This window comes from Tinamus guttatus, unplaced genomic scaffold, assembly GCF_059628265.1.
Source record: "Tinamus guttatus ecotype Peru unplaced genomic scaffold, ASM5962826v1 Tinamus_guttatus_pri_ptg000349l, whole genome shotgun sequence".
Lineage (NCBI taxonomy): Eukaryota > Metazoa > Chordata > Aves > Tinamiformes > Tinamidae > Tinamus > Tinamus guttatus.
In genome coordinates this window covers 1-18358 of record NW_028288883.1, presented here as the reverse complement: position 1 = coordinate 18358, position 18358 = coordinate 1, and the positions used below count along the sequence as shown (strand labels likewise).

The 18358-nt window shown below is 67.0% G+C and overlaps 2 protein-coding genes across 2 annotated transcripts; both read right to left on the bottom strand.

Annotated features, from left to right (window-relative positions):
- Window positions 1-2822: 2822 nt before the first annotated feature.
- IL18BP (interleukin 18 binding protein) lies at window positions 2823-6433 on the bottom strand. The gene is made up of 5 exons (XM_088529823.1): window positions 6409-6433; window positions 6148-6210; window positions 4382-4504; window positions 4177-4306; window positions 2823-2979 (listed from the first exon to the last, which is right to left on the bottom strand). The coding sequence occupies exons 1-5, from the start codon at window positions 6431-6433 to the stop codon at window positions 2823-2825; spliced, it is 498 nt and encodes a 165-aa protein (XP_088385949.1).
- A 2826-nt stretch (window positions 6434-9259) lies between these two features.
- On the bottom strand, window positions 9260-18237 carry RNF121 (ring finger protein 121). The gene is made up of 5 exons (XM_088529814.1): window positions 18126-18237; window positions 17742-17862; window positions 16612-16745; window positions 11496-11597; window positions 9260-9380 (listed from the first exon to the last, which is right to left on the bottom strand). Exons 1-5 carry the CDS (start codon window positions 18167-18169, stop codon window positions 9260-9262), a joined length of 522 nt encoding a protein of 173 aa, XP_088385940.1. The 5' UTR covers window positions 18170-18237.
- Between the last annotated feature and the right edge of the window lie 121 nt (window positions 18238-18358).

Sequence of the window (18358 nt, the reverse complement as noted above, 5' to 3'; positions counted from 1 at the left end):
GCCCCTGTTGGCTGCCCTTTAATCCTCACCCACAGGCTCTTGACCTGCGCTTTGTCCTCCCCTGTGCTGAGCTCTGTGCATTCCAGTTGCTCTGTCACGTAAAGAGCAGCTCCACCACCTCACCTTCCTGAAAACCCTAAAGCCATCCATGGCTTTGTTCCAGTCATGAGAGCTGTCCCACCATGTCTCAGCAACTGCAATGAGATCATGGCCCTGCAATCGCACACACGTCTCCAACTCTCCTTGTTTATTCCCCATGCTGCATGTGTTTGCATAGAGGCATTTGAGTTGGCCTCTCTTTCCAGCTGCCCCAGCTGGAACATGACCACGTGGCCTTCAGAACTTCTCATATTTTGTCATTTAGCTTCTTCAAGCTTAGGGCGCCCTTCAGAGCCTATGGAGTTAGGTGGCTGCCAGTGGCATGACAGGCCATCGCCTGCCCCATAACCTGCTTCCCGATGATACCCCCGTCCTCCTCGGATCTAGTTTAAAGCCCTCTCGATGAGCCCGGCTAGCTCGTGTCCCAGGGCTCTCTTCCCGCTTTGGGAAAGGTGGATCCCATCAGATTCCATCATGCCCGGTGCCATGGAAGGCTTCCTGCTCCCAAAGAAACCAAAGTTGTGGCGGTGACACCAGCCACGGAGCCCCATCTTGATGGACTGTATCCTCCTGTATCACCTTCTTGTGATATAGAAGGTATCCAACCTTCTATACTGCTGCCTGCACTGGGAAGAACGGAAGAGAACATGACCTGCGTGCCCGAGTTCCCGAGGGTCTGCCCCAATTCCCTAGAGTCCCTGTCAATGCCCTCAGGCTGCGCGCCACCGCTTCTTCTCTTCCCATATGTAGGGATAATAGTCCATGGCTCTAACCAGGCTCGGCAGCATTCCCGCAGCCAGGGCTGCGTTCCCGGGCAGGAGCCTCCTTGGGAGCTGCCGGCCCAAAGGATGTCGGGAAGCCTTGGGGAGGAATAACCACAGACACCAGTACAGGCTGGGGACCGACCTTCTGGAGAGCAGCTCTGTGGAGAGGGACCTGGGTGTCATGGTGGACAACAAGTTGACCATGAGGCAGCAGTGTGCCCTCATGGCCAAGAGGCCAATGGGATCCTGGGCTGCATTAAGAAGAGCGTCTGCAGCAGGTCGAGGGAGGGGATCCCGCCGCTCTACTCAGCCCTGGTGAGGCCACATCTGGAGTATTGTGTCCAGTTCTGGGCTCCACAGTACAAGAGGGATGTGGAGCTGCTGGAGAGAGTCCAGCGCAGGGCTACGAGGATGATCAGGGGCCTGGAACATCTGCCCTATGAGGAGAGGCTGAGGGAGCTGGGCCTGTTCAGCTGGAGAAGAGAAGGCTGAGAGGGGACCTGAGCAGTGTCTAGAAGTACCTCAAGGGAGGCAGTGAGGAGGATGGGGCGGCCTCTTTTCACTGGTGGCCACCGACAGAACTAAAGGAAACAGCCACAAACTGAAACACCAAAAGTTCCACAGGAACTTAAGGAAAAATTCCTTCCCAGTGAGGGTGCCAGAGCCCTGGAACAGGCTGCCCAGAGAGGTTGTGGAGTCTCCTTCTCTGGAGATCTCCAAACCCGCTTGGACGCAGTCCTGTGCCACGTGCTCTAGGTGACCCTGCGTGTGCAGGGGTTGGACTGGGTGATCCCTAGAGGTCTCTTCCAACCTTGAGCATTCTATGACGCAGGACCCGGATTGCCGGGAATGCCCGGGGGCCGCGACACACAGGAGTCTCCAGCGCAGCCCTGGCTGCACGAGGCTCCTCCATGGACCGTGCCTGGCCGCTGTCCCCGCTCTCTGCAGGTCCCCGCTCCGGGTGCACCCGCGCACGCAGCACACGCGGCCGGGGCCGTTCCCTGCTCTTTATTTGCCACTGGGTGGAAGGTGCCGGCACCAGGAAGGGCTGCCCGGGGCCGCCCTCCCGCACGGAGCTACACGGGCCGGACACACGGACACGTCCCCGCGGGCGGCAGCGCTTCCCTCCGCGCCTTGGGCAGCCGGTGCTCCCCGCGGACCCAGCGATGGTGGCGATGAAGATGCTGAGGACGAAGGCACCGTGGGCGGCCGGTGCTCCCCACGGGTGTGGTGATGGTGGTGATGGAGATGCTGAGGATGAAGGCACCGTGGGCAGCTGGTGCTCCCCATGGGCCCGGTGATGGTGGCGATGAAGACGCTGAGGATGAAGGCACCGTGGGCGGCCGGTGCTCCCCGTGCACCCAGCGATGGTGGTGATGGAGATGCTGAGGACGAAGGCACCGTGGGCAGCCGGTGCTCCCCGTGGGCCCGGCGATGGTGGTGATGAAGATGCTGAGGACGAAGGCACCGTGGGCGGCCGGTGCTCCCCGTGGGCCCGGCGATGGTGGTGATGAAGATGCTGAGGACGAAGGCACCGTGGGCGGCCGGTGCTCCCCATGGGCCCGGCGATGGTGGTGATGAAGATGCTGAGGACGAAGGCACCGTGGGCAGCTGGTGCTCCCCATGGGCCCGGCGATGGTGGCGATGAAGATGCTGAGGACGAAGGCACCGTGGGCGGCCAGTGCTCCCCATGGGCCCGGCGATGGTGGCGAGGGAGATGCTGAGGACGAAGGCACCGTGGGCAGCCAGTGCTCCCCATGGGCCCAGCGATGGTGGTGATGGAGACGCTGAGGACAAAGGCACCATGGGCAGCCGGTGCTCCCCACGGGCCCAGCGATGAGGACGATGGAGACAGTGAGGACGAAGGCACCGTGGGCGGCCGGTGCTCCGGGCGCAGCCGGGGGGTCCCCCGCGGTGTCCCCGGCGTGGGACGCGGCCGCTCGTGCCCGGTGCGCGGGCTCAGCCCAGGCCCGGGGCCCAGGCGGGCGGCCAGCGCGCGGGCCGGGCCGCGTGCCCGCAGGGACTGAGCGCCACGCACGTGAAGTTGGTGCTCAGCGCCCGCGCGCCCCACGCGCCCACGTGCAGCTCGCGGCGCAGGGCGGCCCCCGGCTCCTCCCTGCGCAGGAGGCGGCCGTGAGCGACACCCCGGCGGGGACGCGGACGGGGGGGACCCCCCCTCAGCCCTGGGGTGCAGCGCAGGGGCGCCCCAAAGCCCTGTGCACCCTGGAACCTGCAGCTAGAGCCCCATGCACCCTCCTGCAGCCCCATGCACCCTGCACCCTCCTGCAGCCCCATGCACCCTGCAGCTCCATCCACCCTCCTGCAGCCCCATGCACCCTCCTGCAGTCCCATGCACCCTCCTGCAGCCACTAAGCCCCATGCACCCTGCAACCCCGTGCAGCCCCCTGCACCCGCTAAACCCTCCTGCAGTCCCATGCATGCTGCAGCTCCATGCACCCTCCTGCAGCCCCATGCATGCTGCAGCCCTATGCACCCTCCTGCAGCCCCATGCACCCTCCTGCAGCCACGAAGCCCCATGCACCCTGCAACCCCGTGCAGCCCCCTGCACCCGCTAAACCCTCCTGCAGTCCCATGCATGCTGCAGCTCCATGCACCCTCCTGCAGCCCCATGCACCCTCCTGCAGCCCCATGCATGCTGCAGCTCCATGCACCCTCCTGCAGCTCCATGCACCCTCCTGCAGCCACGAAACTCCCTGCACCGTGCAACCCCGTGCAGCCCCCTGTACCCCCTATACCCTCCTGCAGCCCCACGTACCCTGTAACCTGCAGCTAGAGCCCCCTGCACCCTACCGCAACCCCATGCACCCTGCAGCCCCATGCACCCTCCTGCAGCTCCATGCACTCTCCTGCAGCCAATAGCTCCATGCAGCCTCCTGCAGCCGTGCAGCCCCATGCACCCTCCTGCAGCCCCGCAGCCCCATGCACCCTCCTGCAGCCCCATGCAGCCAATAGCTCCATGCACCCTCCTGCAGCCAATAGCTCCATGCACCCTCCTGCAGGCCCATGCAGCCTCCCGCAGCCGCGCAGCCCCATGCACCCTCCTGCAGCCCCATGCGCCCTGCAGCCCCGCAGCCCCATGCACCCTCCTGCAGCCCCATGCACCCTCCTGCAGCCCCGCAGCCCCATGCACCCTCCTGCAGCCCCATGCAGCCAATAGCTCCATGCACCCTCCTGCAGCCAATAGCTCCACGCACCCTCCTGCTGCCCCGCAGCCCCATGCACCCTCCTGCAGCCCCATGCAGCCCCATGCACCCTCCTGCAGCCCCATGCAGCCCCACGCGCCCGCACTCACCGCACGGCGCCCTCGCGCACGGCCCCGTCGGGGTAGAGCCGCTCCACGAAGGAGCCGTTCCCCAGCCAGTAGAGCAGCGTGAGCCCGGGGCGGCCGCCGCGCGCCCGGCACGACACGGTGACGCCGGCGCCTGCGGCCGCAGCGGGGTCAGCGCGGGGGGACACGGGGTGGCCCCGGACCCCCCGCGGCCCCCGGCGACGCTCACCCGGGCGGGGGGGCTCGGACGGGTCCCCCAGGACGGTGACGTTGAGCTCCAGGGCGGTGGCACCGGGGGACGCAGCGGGGGCTGCGGTGGCAGGTCCTGGTGGGGACAGCGGGGTCCCGTGGGCTGGTGGGGACAGAGAGGACAGCGGGGTCCTGGGGTAGGGACAGCGGGATCCCATATCCCAGATAGGGCAGCGGGATCCCATATCCCAGAGAGGGCAGTGGGATCCTGGGGAGGGGACAGTGGGATCCCATATCCCGGGTAGGGCAGCGGGGTCCTGGGGAGGGGACAGTGGGATCCTGGGGAGGGGACAGCGGGATCCCGTATCCCAGATAGGGCAGCGGGGTCCTGGGGTGGGGACAGTGGGATCCCATATCCCAGATAGGACAGCGGGGTCCTGGGGAGGGGACAGTGGGATCCCATATCCCAGATAGGGCAGCAAGGTCCTGGGGAGGGGGACAGTGGGGTCCTGGGGGGGCAGCAGGGTCCCATATCCCAGATAGGATAACAGGATGCTAGGGAGGGCACAGCAGGATCCTGTATCCCAGATAGGGCAGTCCTGGGGGCACAGCAGGATCCTGGGGAGGGGACAGCGGGATCCCATATCCCAGATAGGACAGCAGGATCCTGGGGTGGGGACGATGGGATCCCATATCCCAGATAGATAGGACAGTGGGGTCCTGATAAGAGGACAGTGGGATCCTGGGGAGGGCACAGCAGGATCCTGTATCCCAGATAGGGCAGTGGGGTCCTGGGGGCACAGCAGGATCCTGGGGAGGGGACAGCGGGATCCCATATCCCGGGTAGGACAGAAGGATCCTGGGGGGAACCTGGCGGGGGGGACAAAAAGGTCCCAGGGCGGAGGGGGACAAAAGGGTCCCATATCCCGGGTAGGACAGTGGGATCCTGGGGAGGGGACAGTGCGATCCCATGTCCCAGGTAGGACAGCGGGATAGCAGGATCCTGGGGGGGGGACAAGGGGATCCCAGGAGGGGACAAGGGGATCCCGTGTCCCAGGTAGGATCGGGGCTCCCAGGTAGGACAGGGGGTCCCGGGTGGGACAGGGTGTCCCGGGTGGGACAGGGTGTCCCGGGTGGGGACAAGGGGATCCCGGGTGGGGACAAGGGGATCCCGTGTCCCGGGTAGGACAGGGGGTCCCAGGAGGGGACAAGGGGATCCCGTGTCCCAGGTAGGACCGGGGCTCCCAGGTAGGACAGGGTGTCCCGGGTGGGACAGGGGGTCCCGGGTGGGACAGGGGGTCCCGGGTGGGGACAAGGGGATCCCGTGTCCCGGGTGGGACAGGGGGTCCCGGGTGGGACAGGGGGTCCCGGGTGGGAACAAGGGGATCCCGGGTGGGAACAAGGGGATCCCGTGTCCCGGGTGGGACAGGGGGTCCCGGGTGGGAACAAGGGGATCCTGTGTCCCGGGTAGGACAGGGGGTCCCGGGTGGGACAGGGGCTCCCGGGTGGGGACAAGGGGTCCCGTGTCCCGGGTAGGACAGGGGGTCCCGGGAGGGGACAAGGGGATCCCGTGTCCCGGGTAGGACAGGGGGTCCCGGGAGGGGACAAGGGGATCCCGGGTGGGACAGGGGCTCCCGGGTGGGACAGGGGCTCCCGGGTGGGGACAAGGGGATCCCGTGTCCCAGGTGGGACAGGGGGTCCCGGGTGGGACAGGGGGTCCCGGGAGGGGACAAGGGGATCCCGTGTCCCGGGTGGGACAGGGGGTCCCGGGTGGGACAGGGGGTCCCGGGAGGGGACGTCGCTCACCTGGCGCGGGGGGCAGCAGGGCCCAGCAGAGCAGGGGCGGCAGCAGCAGCCGCACGCGGAGCCCTGAGACCGAACGGGGCTCAGGGCCGGAGCCCCCGGGGGCTGCGGAGGGGCCGGGACCCCCGGGGGTCCCCCCGTGTCCCGGGACCCCCGGGGGTCCCCCCCGTTCCAGACCCCCCCTCTCCCCCCACCCCCGGGCTGTCCCGAGCCCCCCCGTCCCGGTGCCCCCCCCGCCCCGGACGCCGGGGCCCCTCGCGGTACCGGCGGGGAGGGCGCGCGGCTCCATGACGCGGTGGCGGCGGCGGCGGCGGCTCCGCGGCGCTTTATGGAGCGGGTCGGGACGGGCCGGGCCGAGCCGAGCCGGGCTGGGCCGGGGGGGGCGGGACTCGCCCGGCGGCTCCGCCCCGCCCCGGGATCCCCCGTCCCGCGTGTCCCATCCCGGGATCCCCCTGTCCCACATGTCCCATCCTGGACATGCAGGGACCCCGTCCCAGGTAGGACAGCGGGGTCCCATTATGGGGGGACAGCAGGGTCCCCTGTCCTGGGTAGGGGATAGGAAAGGATGGAAGCAGCATGTCCCATCCCGGGATCCCCTTGTCCCACATGTCCCATCCCAGGATCCCCCTGTCCCACATGTCCCATCCCGGGATCCCCTTGTCCCACATGTCCCATCCTGGGATCCCCCTGTCCCACATGTCCCATCCCAGGATCCCCCTGTCCCACATGTCCCACATGTGCCAACCTGGAATGTCCCTGTCCCCCATGTCCCATCCCTGGCACCTGCACCCCCCATGTCCCCAGTGTCCCCTATCCCCTACGACGCCCCACACCCACCCTCCTGTCCCACGGCCACCGGCCACCACCGCGTGTCCCAGCGCGGCTGGTGGCCCCACGCGGCACCGTCCCGTGAGCGGCGTGAGCTGGGTGACACCGCGGGGTGCTGGGTGACACCGCGGGGCATTGGGTGACACTGCAGGGCACTCGGTGACACTGCAGGGTGCTGACACCGCAGGGCATTGGGTGACATTGTGGGGTGCTGGGTGACACTGCAGGGCGCTGGGTGACATCATGGGGCGCTGGGTGACACCGCAGGGCATTGGGCAACACCGCAGTGCGCTGGGTGGCACCACAGGATGTTGGGTGACACCATGGGGTGCCGGGTGACACCGCAGGGCGTTGGGCAACACTACAGGCGTTGGGTGACACCACAGGGTGTTGGGCGGCACCGCGGGGTGTTGGGTGACACCGTGGGACACTGGGTGACATCATGGGGCGCTGGGTGACACCGCGGGGCGCTGGGGGATGCTGCAGGACACTGGGTGACATCATGGGGCACTGGGTGACATCATGGGGCACTGGGTGACACCGCAGGGTATTGCGATACAGTGCGGTGCATTGGGTGACACTGCGGGACACTCGGTGCCACCATGGGGTGTTGGGTGACACCGCGCGATGGCCGAGCACGAGGTGGCCCCGGTGTCCCCACAGGACCCCCTGGGCCCACAGCCCCCAGCGCAGGCAGAGCCCCAACCCGGCACCCCGGGACGGAGCCGGAATCCGGCCCTTTCCCGTAAGCGGGAGCGAGGCGGCGGCGCCGGGAAGGAAGCGCCCGGAACGGGTTATCTCGGAGCAGGAGGCGGCTCCGGCCCGGCCGGGGGCACCGGGAAACGGCAGCGGGAAGGACGGGAGCGGCCCTGGAGCGGTGGGAAGGACGGGAGCGGCCCCGGAGCGGCGGGAAGGACGGAGCGGGAAGGACAGGAGCGGCCCCGGAGCGGCGGGAAGGACGGAGCGGGAAGGACAGGAGCGGCCCCGGAGCGGCGGGAAGAACGGAGCGGGAAGGCCGGAGCGGGAAGGACGGAGCGGGAAGGCCGGAGCGGGAAGGACGGGAGCGGGAAGGACGGAGCGGGAAGGCCGGAGCGGGAAGGACGGGAGCGGCCCCGGAGCAGCGGGAAGGACGGAGCGGGAAGGACGGAGCGGGAAGGACGGGAGCAGCCCCGGAGCGGCGGGAAGGACGGAGCGGGAAGGACGGGAGCGGGAAGGACGGGAGCGGGAAGGCCGGAGCGGGAAGGCCGGAGCGGGAAGGACGGAGCGGGAAGGACGGGAGCGGCCCCGGAGCGGCGGGAAGGCCGGAGCGGGAAGGCCGGAGCGGGAAGCACGGAGCGGGAAGGCCGGAGCGGGAAGCACGGAGCGGGAAGCACGGAGCGGGAAGGACGGAGCGCAGCGCGCGGCGCCGTGGCCAGACTCTATTTGGGTGTTTGGCACAACCGGGCGCCGCGCCGAGCCCGGAGCCCGCGGAGAGCGTAGAAAAACGGGAATTACAAAAGGGCGCGGGGGCCGGCGGAGCGCGGCCGGGATCGGCTCCGGGATCGGCTCCGGGATCGGCTCCGCCGCTCCAGGCGCTCCCTGCGCACGGGATCCAGCGGCGCTTCCTTGCGCACGGGCACCGTGTGCCGAGTGCTTCCCAAAGGCCTTTCCCTGCGCACGGGCACCGCGCTCGGAGCGCATCCCAAAGGCCTTTCCCTGTGTGCAGGTGCTGCGCTCCGAGCGCATCCCAACGGCGCTTCCCTGCGCACGGGCACCGCGCTCCGAGCGCATCCCAACAGTTCTTCGCCGCGCTCCAAGCGCATCCAACGGTGATTCCCCGCGCTCCGAGCATATCCCAGGGGCCTTTCCTGGCCATGGGTGCCGCGCTCGGAGCGCATCCAATGGCGCTTCCCTGCGCTCGGAGCGCATCCAACGGCGCTTCCCCGCGCTCCGAGCGCATCCCAACAGTTCTTCCCTGCCCACGGGCACCGCGCTCCGAGCGCATCCAACGGCGCTTCCCCGCGCTCCGAGCGCATCCCAACAGTTCTTCCCTGCCCACGGGCACCGCGCTCATCCAACGGCGCTTCCCCGCGCTCCGAGCGCATCCCAGGGCCCTTTCCCGGCCCGCGGGCGCCGCCGTCCCCGCGGCTCCGGCGCCGCCAGCGTCTCTGCGTCCGCCATCGAGAGTTCCAGGTGGGCTCCTTAAAACAACGGCTTAAAAACCAAAACGGAAGGAAACGGGGGAAACCCCCGCGCGGAGGCGGCGCCGCCGCCGCGCGGCCCCGCGCGGAGTCCTCGGCCGGTCCCGCTACTCCAGGCCCAGCGCGTAGTTGATGCCCTGCACCAGTCCGATGATGACGGGCTGCCAGGCCACCAGGTAGCGCAGCCAGTCCAGCAGCTGCCCGTACATGACGTGGGGCCGCTCCCAGCTGCGCGCGGGTCAAGGAGCACGACGGGCACGAGGGGCACGAGGAGCACGAGCGGCACGAGGGGCACGAGGAGAGCAAGGGGCACGAGGAGCATGAGGGGCAACAGGAGCACAACGGGCACGAGGAGCATGAGGAGCACGAGGAGCACGAAGGGCACGAGGGGCACGAGGGGCATGAGGAGCGCAAGGGGCACGAGGGGCACGAGGGGCACGAGGAGCACGAGGGGCACGAGGAGCACAAGGGGCACGAGGAGCGCGAGGAGCACGAGGAGGAGGAGGAACACAAGGAGCATGAGGGGCACGAGGAGCACAAGGGGCACGAGGGGCACGAGGAGCACAAGGGGCACGAGGAGCACGAGGAGGAGGAGGAACACAAGGAGCATGAGGGGCACGAGGAGCACAAGGGGCACGAGGAGCACAAGGGGCACGAGGAGCACGAGGGGCACGAGGGGCACGAGGGGCACGAGGGGCACAAAGGGCAAGAAATGCCCAAGGAGCGTGAGGAGCACGAGGGGTGCAAGGGGTGCAAGGAGGAGGAACACGAGGGGCACACGGAGCACGAGCGGCACGAGGGGCACGAAGGGCAGGAGGAGCGTGAGGGGCATGAGGGGCGCGAGGAACACGAGGAGCACGACGGGCATAAGGGGCGCGAGGAGCACAAGGGGCATGAGGGGGACGAGGGGCGCGAGGGGCACGAGGGGCACGAGGAGCACAAGGGGCACGAGGGGCACGAGGAGCACAAGGGGCACGAGGAGCACGAGGAGGAGGAGGAACACAAGGAGCATGAGGGGCACGAGGAGCACAAGGGGCACGAGGAGCACGAGGGGCACGAGGAGCACGAGGGGCACGAGGGGCACGAGGGGCACAAAGGGCAAGAAATGCCCAAGGAGCGTGAGGAGCACGAGGGGTGCAAGGGGTGCAAGGAGGAGGAACACGAGGGGCACACGGAGCACGAGCGGCACGAGGGGCACGAAGGGCAGGAGGAGCGTGAGGGGCATGAGGGGCGCGAGGAACACGAGGAGCACGACGGGCATAAGGGGCGCGAGGAGCACAAGGGGCATGAGGGGGACGAGGGGCGCGAGGGGCACGAGGGGCAACGGGAGCACAAGGGGCATGAGGGGCACAAGGGGCACGAGGAGCACGAGGAGGAGGAGGAACACAAGGAGCATGAGGGGCAATGGGAGCACAAGGGGCACGAGGGGCACGAGGAGAGCGAGGGGCACGAGGAACATGAGGAGCATGAGGAATGCGAGCAACATGAGGGGCACAAGGAGCATGAGGAGCGCGAGAGGCACGAGGAGGAGGAGGAGCACGAGGGACATGAGGAGCACGAGGGACACAAGGGGCGTGAGAGGCACGAGGAGGAGGAGGAACACAAGGAGCATGAGGGGCAATGGGAGCACAAGGGGCACGAGGGGCACGAGGAGAGCGAGGGGCACGAGGAACATGAGGAGCATGAGGAATGCGAGCAACATGAGGGGCACAAGGAGCACGAGGAGCGCGAGAGGCACGAGGAGGAGGAGGAGCACGAGGGACACGAGGAGCACGAGGGACACAAGGGGCGCGAGAGGCACGAGGAGGAGGAGGAGCACGAGGGACACGAGGGGCGCGAGGAGGAGGAAGAACATGAGGGTCACGAGGCGCACAAAGAGCACGAGGGGCATGAGGGGCACAAAACGCCCAAGGAGCCCGAGGAGCATGAGGGCCGCGAGGGCCACAAGGAACGTGAGGAGTGTGAGGAATACGAGGAACATGAGGGGCACGAGGGGCACAAGGAGCACGAAGGGTGCGAGGGGCACGAGGGGCACAAGGATCGCAAGGAGCATGAGGAGCACAAGGGGCGTGAGGGGCACAAGGAGCGCGACGGGCACGAAGAACATCAGGAGTATGAGGAGACCAAGGAGCCCGAGGAGCACGAGGGGCAAGAGGAATGCGAGGGGCATGAGGAGCACGAGGGGTGCGAGGAACGTGAGGGGTACAAGGGGCACGAGAAGCCCAAGGAACGTGAGGGGCATGAGGAAGGCGAGGAACACGAGGAGCACGAGGGGTGTGAGGAACGTGAGGGGCACGAGGAGCCCGAGGGGCGCTAGGGGCACGAGGATCTGGGGAAGGATACGGGTTGCTGAACATCCTCTTGAGATCCACCTTCTCCTTGCAGTAGGGACACGTCTGCTTCTTGCCCACGATGCACCAGCCGCGGATGCAGAACTCGTGGAAGCTGCCGGCATGGTTAAGGACAACGGCGCGGGGACACGGGCGAGGGGGACGCGGGCACGCGCCTCATGTCCCTGTCATGTCCCCATGCTGGGGAGCAGCGTTGCACAAGCGCCAGCTCCTTGTGTCCCTGTCACATGTCCCCATATCAGGGAGCAGTGCTGCACAAGCGCCAGCTCCCCGTGTCCCCGTCCTGTCACTCGAGCAGTGTTGCACAAGCACCAGCTCTTGTCCCCATCACATGTCCCCATGCCATGGAGCAGTGTTGCACAAGTGCCAGCTCCCCATGTCCCCATCATGTCCCTTGAGCAGCACTGCACAAGCGCCAGCTCCCCGTGTCCCTGTCACATGTCCCCATGCCAGGGAGCAGTGTTGCACAAGCACCAGCTCCCCATGTCCCCCTCATGTCCCCATATCAGGGAGCAGCATTGCACAAGGTTCAGCTCCCCATGTCCCTGTCACATGTCCCCATGCCATGGAGCAGCGTTGCACAAGCGCCAGCGCCCAGTGTCCCTGTCACATGTCCCCATGCCAGGGAGCAGCCTTGCACAAACACCAGCTCCCCATGTCCCTGTCCTGTCACTTGAGCAGCGCTGCACAAGTGCCAACTCCCTGTGTCCCCACCCTGTCACTTGAGCAGTGTTGCACAAGCGCCAGCTCCCCATGTCCCTGTCACATGTCCCCATGCCACTTGAGCAGTGTTGCACAAGCGCCAGCGCCCCATGTCCCCATCATGTCCCCAACCTGTCACTCGAGCAGCACTGCACAAGAGCCAGCTCCCCGTGTCCCCATCATGTCACTCGAGCAGCGTTGCACAAGCCCCAGCTCCCCGTGTCCCCGTCCTGTCACTCGTGCAGCACTGCACAAGCGCCAGCGTCCCGTGTCCCCATCATGTCCCCGTCCTGTCACTTGAGCAGCACTGCACAAGTGCCAGCTCCCCATCATGTCCCCGTCCTGTCACTTGAGCAGTGTTGCACAAGCCCCAGCTCCCCATGTCCCCGTCCTGTCACTCCAGCAGTGCTGCACAAGCGCCAGCTCCCTGTGTCCCCATCATGTCCCCGTCCTGTCACTTGAGCAGCATTGCACAAGTGCCAGCTCCCCGTGTCCCCGTCCTGTCACTTGAGCAGCGTTGCACAAGCACCAGCTCGTGTCCCCATCACATGTCCCCATGCCATGGAGCAGTGTTGCACAAGCGCCAGCCCCCCCGTGTCCCCGTCCTGTCCCTCGTGCAGCGCTGCACAAGCCCCGGCCTTTCCCGGAAGGCAGCAGGAACTTCCCGCGGGGCGGAAGCGGCTCCGGAGGCTCCGGGGGCAGCGTCCCCGGCGCCGCTTCCCGCCCACGGGCCCTCCCGCACGTCCCCCCGTGTCCCCGTCCTGCACCAGCCCCTTCCCAAGGGCTCCGAAGGGGCTTCCCGTGGTGCCCTGTCCTGCACAAGGAGCTGCCCTGTCCTGTCCTGGGCTCCGTCCCCACGTGGGGACCCGGTGGCGCTTCCCGGCGCCGGCGACGCCACGACGGGGCCAGCCGGGCCCGCGGCCCCTTCGGAAACCCCCTCGGCCGCCCGCAGCGGAGCAGCCGCCGGCGCTGAGTCACGGCCGGGAAAACCCGGCCGCCCGCCGGGAATTCCGGCGTCGGAGCCGCCCCGGGGCTGCTGCCAGGGGGGCCCTGCTCCTCCCGAGGGGAGCCGGGTCCTGCCGAGGGGACCCCAATCCTGTTGAGGGGACCCCAATCCTGCCGTGGGGACCCGGGTCCTGCCGAGGGGACCACAACCCTGCCAAGGGGACCCCAATCCTGCCGAGGGGTCCCTGATCCTGTCAAAGGGACCCGGGTCCTGCCGAGGGGTCACTGCTCTTGCTGCGGGGACCCGGGTCATGCCGAGGGACCTGGCTCCTGCCAAAGGGTCCCTGCTCCTCCCGAGGGGACCCCAATCCTGCCAAGGGGACCTGGCTCCTGTTGAGGGGACCCTGCTCCTACCAAGGGGTCCCTGCTCCTGCCAAAGGGTCCCTGCTCCTGCCGAGGGGTCCCTGCTCCTCCTGAGGGGACCTCAATCCTGCTGAGGGGACCCCAATCCTGTTGAGAGGACCCCAATCCTGTTGAGGGGACCCGGGTCCTACCGAGGGTCCCCGCTCCTCCTGAGGGGTCCCTGATCCTGCCAAGGGGTCCCAGCTCCTGCTGAGGGGACCCGGGTCCTGCCGAGGGGACCCTGCTCCTACCAAGGGGTCCCTGCTCCTGCTGGGGGGACCCCAATCCTGTTGAGGGGATCCCAATCCTGTTGAGGGGACCCAGCTCCTGTTGAGGGGTCCTGGCTCCTGCCAAGGGGTCCCTGTTCCTGCTGAGGGGTCCCTGCTCCTGCCGAGGGGACCCTGCTCCTACCGATGGGTTCCTGCTCCTGCTGAGGGGACCCCAATCCTGCTGAGGGGACCTGGATCCTGTTGAGGGGACCCTGATCCTGCCAAGGGGTCCCTGCTCCTCCTGAGGGGGCCACAATCCTGTCAAGGGGATCCCAATCCTGTTGAGGGGACCCAGCGCCTGTTGAGGGGTCCCCGCTCCTACCAAGGGGTCCCTGCTCCTACCAAGAGGACCCGGGTCCCGCCAAGGGGATCCTGACCCTGCCGAGGGGACCCTGCTCCTCCTGAGGGGACCCCAATCCTGTTGAGGGGACCCTGCTCCTCCTGAGGGGCCCCTGCTCCTCCTGAGGGGACCCCAATCCTGTTGAGGGGACCCAGCTCCTGTTGAGGGGTCCCCGCTCCTGCCAAGGGGTCCCCGCTCCTACCAAGAGGACCCGGGTCCTGCCAAGGAGATCCTGACCCTGCCGAGGGGCCTCTGCTCCTCCTGAGGGGCCCCAATCCTGTTGAGGGGACCCCAATCCTGTTGAGAGGACCCCAATCCTGCCGAGGGGATCTGGCTCCTGTTGAGGGGACCCTGATCCTGCCAAGAGGTCCCCGCTCCTGCTGAGGGGTCCCTGTTCCTGCTGAGGGGTCCCTGCTCCTGCCGGGGGGACCCCATTCCTGCTGAGGGGACCTGGATCCTGTTGAGGGGACTCTGATCCTGCCAAGGGGTCCCTGCTCCTCCTGAGGGGGCCACAATCCTGTTGAGGGGACCCCAATCCTGTTGAGGGGACCTGGCCCCTGCTGAGGGGACCCAGGTCCTACCGAGGGTCCCTGCTCCTCCTGAGGGGTCCCTGATCCTGCTGAGGGGTCCCTGCTCCTGCTGAGGGGACCCGGGTCCTGCCGAGGGGACCCCAATCCTGTTGAGGGGACCCCAATCCTGCCGAGGGGATCTGGCTCCTGTTGAGGGGACCCTGCTCCTACCAAGGGGTCCCTGCTCCTGCTGGGGGGACCCCAATCCTGTCGAGGGGATCCCAATCCTGTTGAGGGGACCCAGCTCCTGTTGAGGGGACCCTGCTCCTGCTCCTACCAAGGGGTCCCTGCTCCTACCAAGAGGACCCGGGTCCTGCCAAGGGGATCCTGACCCTGTCGAGGGGCCCCTGCTCCTCCTGAGGGGACCCCAATCCTGTTGAGGGGACCTGGCTCCTGCCAAGGGGACCCAGGTCCTACCGAGGGTCCCTGCTCCTCCTGAGGGGTCGCTGATCCTGCCAAGGGGTCCCCAGTCCTGCTGAGGGGACTCGGGTCCTGCCAAGGGGACCCGGCTCCTGTTGAGGGGACCCCAATCCTGTCGAGGGGACCTGGCTTCTGCCAAGGGGTCCCTGCTCCTACCAAGGGGACCCTGCTCCTACCGATGGGTCCCTGCTCCTGCCGAGGGGACCCCAATCCTGCTGAGGGGACCTGGATCCTGCTGAGGGGACCTGGATCCTGTTGAGGGGACTCTGATCCTGCCAAGGGGTCCCTGCTCCTACCAAGAGGACCCGGGTCCCGCCAAGGGGATCCTGACCCTGCCGAGGGGCCCCTGCTCCTCCTGAGGGGCCCCAATCCTGTTGAGGGGACCCCAATCCTGTTGAGGGGACCCAGCTCCTGTTGAGGGGTCCCTGCTCCTGTTGAGGGGTCCCTGCTCCTACCAAGGGGTCCTGGCTCCTGCCAAGGGGTCCTTGCTCCTGCTGAGGAGTCCCTGCTCCTGCCGGGGGGACCCCAATCCTGCTGAGGGGACCCCAATCCTGTTGAGGGGACTCTGATCCTGCCAAGGGGTCCCTGCTCCTCCTGAGGGGGCCATAATCCTGTCAAGGGGATCCCAATCCTGTCAAGGGGATCCCAATCCTGTTGAGGGGACCCAGCTCCTGTTGAGGGGACCCTGCTCCTACCAAGGGGTCCCTGCTCCTCCTGAGGGGGCCACAATCCTGTCAAGGGATCCCAATCCTGTCAAGGGGACCCAGCTCCTGTTGAGGGGTCCCCGCTCCTACCAAGGGGTCCCTGCTCCTGCCGATGGGACCGCGGTGGCCACCACCCCAAGCACCCGCTGGAGGCGCCGGCAGCTCCGGGCGCTGCTCCCGGTCCCGGCCCAGCAGGTTCCTCCCTCTGGAAGCGGCTCCTTGGCGGCCCCGGCTCCGGACACGGCGCCAGGTTCGGGCCGTGGCACCGGCGCTGCCCTCGGCGGGATGCCCGGGAGCAGCGGGAGCCGGAGCGAGGAGACCAGGGAGCAGCTCCAGGGACTCGCGGGGCTTCTCCCGGCTCCATGAGACTGGTTAGAGGGGACCTGAGCAGTGTCTAGAAGTACCTCAAGGGAGGCAGTGAGGAGGATGGGGCGGCCTCTTTTCACTGGTGGCCACTGATAGGACTAGAGGAAACGGTCACAAACTGAAGCACCAAGAGTTCCACAGGAACTTAAGGAAAAATTTCTTCCCAGTGAGGGTGCCAGAGCCCTGGAACAGGCTGCCCAGAGAGGTTGTGGAGTCTCCTTCTCTGGGGATCTTCAAACCCGCTTGGACGCAGTCCTGTGCCACGTGCTCTAGGTGACCCTGCGTGTGCAGGGGTTGGACTGGATGATCCCTAGAGGTCCCCTCCAACCTTGAGCATTCCATGATTCCATGATTCCGTGATTCCAGCAGTGCGCAGCAGGGCCAAGGATACACGTGGTTGCAGGAGAGGCGGTAGGTGTTCTCGATGATGCCCTCCTCGCTGACGTCCACCAGGATCTGCTGCCCGCACACGGCGCACACGCTGTCCGAGAGGTGCTTCGTGGGCATCCCCGAGGCGCTGTAGAACTGAGCGCGGGCGCCCGTCACCGCGGGGTGCCAAGGGGCCCTTGGGTGACGGCGGGAGGGAGCGCGTCCCCCCGGAGCGCAGGGAATCCCGACCGGGACACAGAATCCCGGAATCCCGGAATGGTTGGGGTTGGCAGGGCCCTTTGGGATGCCCAGCACAGCCTGGCCTGGTTCAGCCCAGTACGGCCTGTCTCAGTTTGGCCTGGTTCGGCCCAGAATGGCCCAGTACAATCCAGCTTGGTTCAGCACAGCCCAGCCCAGTAGAGCTGGCTCGGCCTAGCACAGCCTGGCCTGTTTGGCCTGGTACAGCCTGGCTCGATTCAGCCTAGCACAGCTCACTTCAGTTTGGCCTGGTACAGCCTGGCCCGGTTCCGTCCAGCACACCTGACCCAGTACAACCTAGCTCGGTTCAGCCCAACACAGCCCAGTTTGGCCTGGGGCAGCTCGGCCCATTTCAGCCTGGTACAGCCCAGTTTGGCCCATCACAGCCCGGTTCAGCTCAGCAGAGCCCAGTGCTGTTTGGACAGGCATCGCCTGGCTCGGTTCAGCCCAGCACACGCTGGCCTGGTTTGGCCCGGTACAGCCCAGCTCAGCCCAGCTCGCTCCAGCCCAATAGGTCCATCAGAGCCCGGTTTGGCTTGGACCAGCTCAGGTTGGACCAGCTCGTTCTACCGGCCCTTAGCTGAGCATGAGGGGCTCAGCCTGGCCAAGGTCAGCCTGGTTGCTCCAGGTGAGCCCAGATTGGAGGCCCTGAAGAGCCCAGGAGGAGCAGGAACGCCATCCCGGGAGCACCGACAGCTCCAGCACGGGGCCGGGATCTCTCCCGTTCCCCATTCCCGGTGCATGTCGGGATGAGGCCTCTGCTCCTAACAGGGATCCAGGGAAACCCTCGTGTCAGCCCGGGCACCTCAGGACAATGGATCCGTCGGGAATGCCGCTTCCATGTGGGAAGAGGCTGCTGCTCCCCGCGGCGACGGGGGCCGGTCCCGCACTCACCCCGATGGTGGAGGCCATGTAGTCCGCGCACATCTCCGCAAAGTCCCGCTCCAGGACGCCGTAGTAGAGCCCGTAGAAGAGGAGGGAGATGCCGAAGTCCATCGCGTCTTCCGGCTTGATCCTGCAACGGGAGAGCCGGCGCGGAGCCGCCCGCGTTGCGGATCCGGACGCGTTGCGGAACCAGACGCGTTGTGGAACCATCTCCCTCCCCAACAAGGGTTTGTCCCGATCTTCCTGCCCCTTCCTCCCCGAAAAGGGGATGCTCCGGAGCGGAGCATCGTGTCTGGGGCTGGAGAAGGACCCGGAGGAAATTCCATAGGGAAAGGGGCACGACGGGCGCCCACCCGACAGTCCCAGCCCTCGAGTTGGACCTGCAGGACCCACCTGAACACCAAGTTGAGGCCGAAGAGCGTGAACATCACAGCCATGTAGCCGACGATGCCCGTGGCGTAGCTGATCTTGTAGATCAGGAGGAACCACTTATAAACCAGCCTGGAAAGAATCCAAACGGGATTTGAAACTACCCATTTTTCCCCAGAACGAAGGTGCACCAAGAATTGGAAAGTTAAACGTAGCGTGGGTGGTTTCCCAATATTTTGTTCCATGTGGAAAATGGG

Excerpts from the sequence above, each read along its gene's own strand:
- IL18BP (XM_088529823.1), bottom strand. The coding sequence starts at position 6,433 with ATGGAGCCGCGCGCCCTCCCCGCCG. Across the intron at positions 6,211-6,408 it reads GCCGCGCGCCCTCCCCGCCG|GGCTCCGCGTGCGGCTGCTG; the intron begins GTACCGCGAGGG and ends GTTCGGTCTCAG. Across the intron at positions 4,505-6,147 it reads CCTGCTGCCCCCCGCGCCAG|CCCACGGGACCCCGCTGTCC; the intron begins GTGAGCGACGTC and ends TGTCCCCACCAG.
- RNF121 (XM_088529814.1), bottom strand. The coding sequence starts at position 18,169 with ATGGCTGTGATGTTCACGCTCTTCGGCCTCAACTTGGTGTTCAG. Across the intron at positions 16,746-17,741 it reads ACATGGCCTCCACCATCGGG|TTCTACAGCGCCTCGGGGAT; the intron begins GTGAGTGCGGGA and ends GCCCGCGCTCAG. Across the intron at positions 11,598-16,611 it reads CGCCTCTCCTGCAACCACGT|CTTCCACGAGTTCTGCATCC; the intron begins GTATCCTTGGCC and ends CCATGCCGGCAG.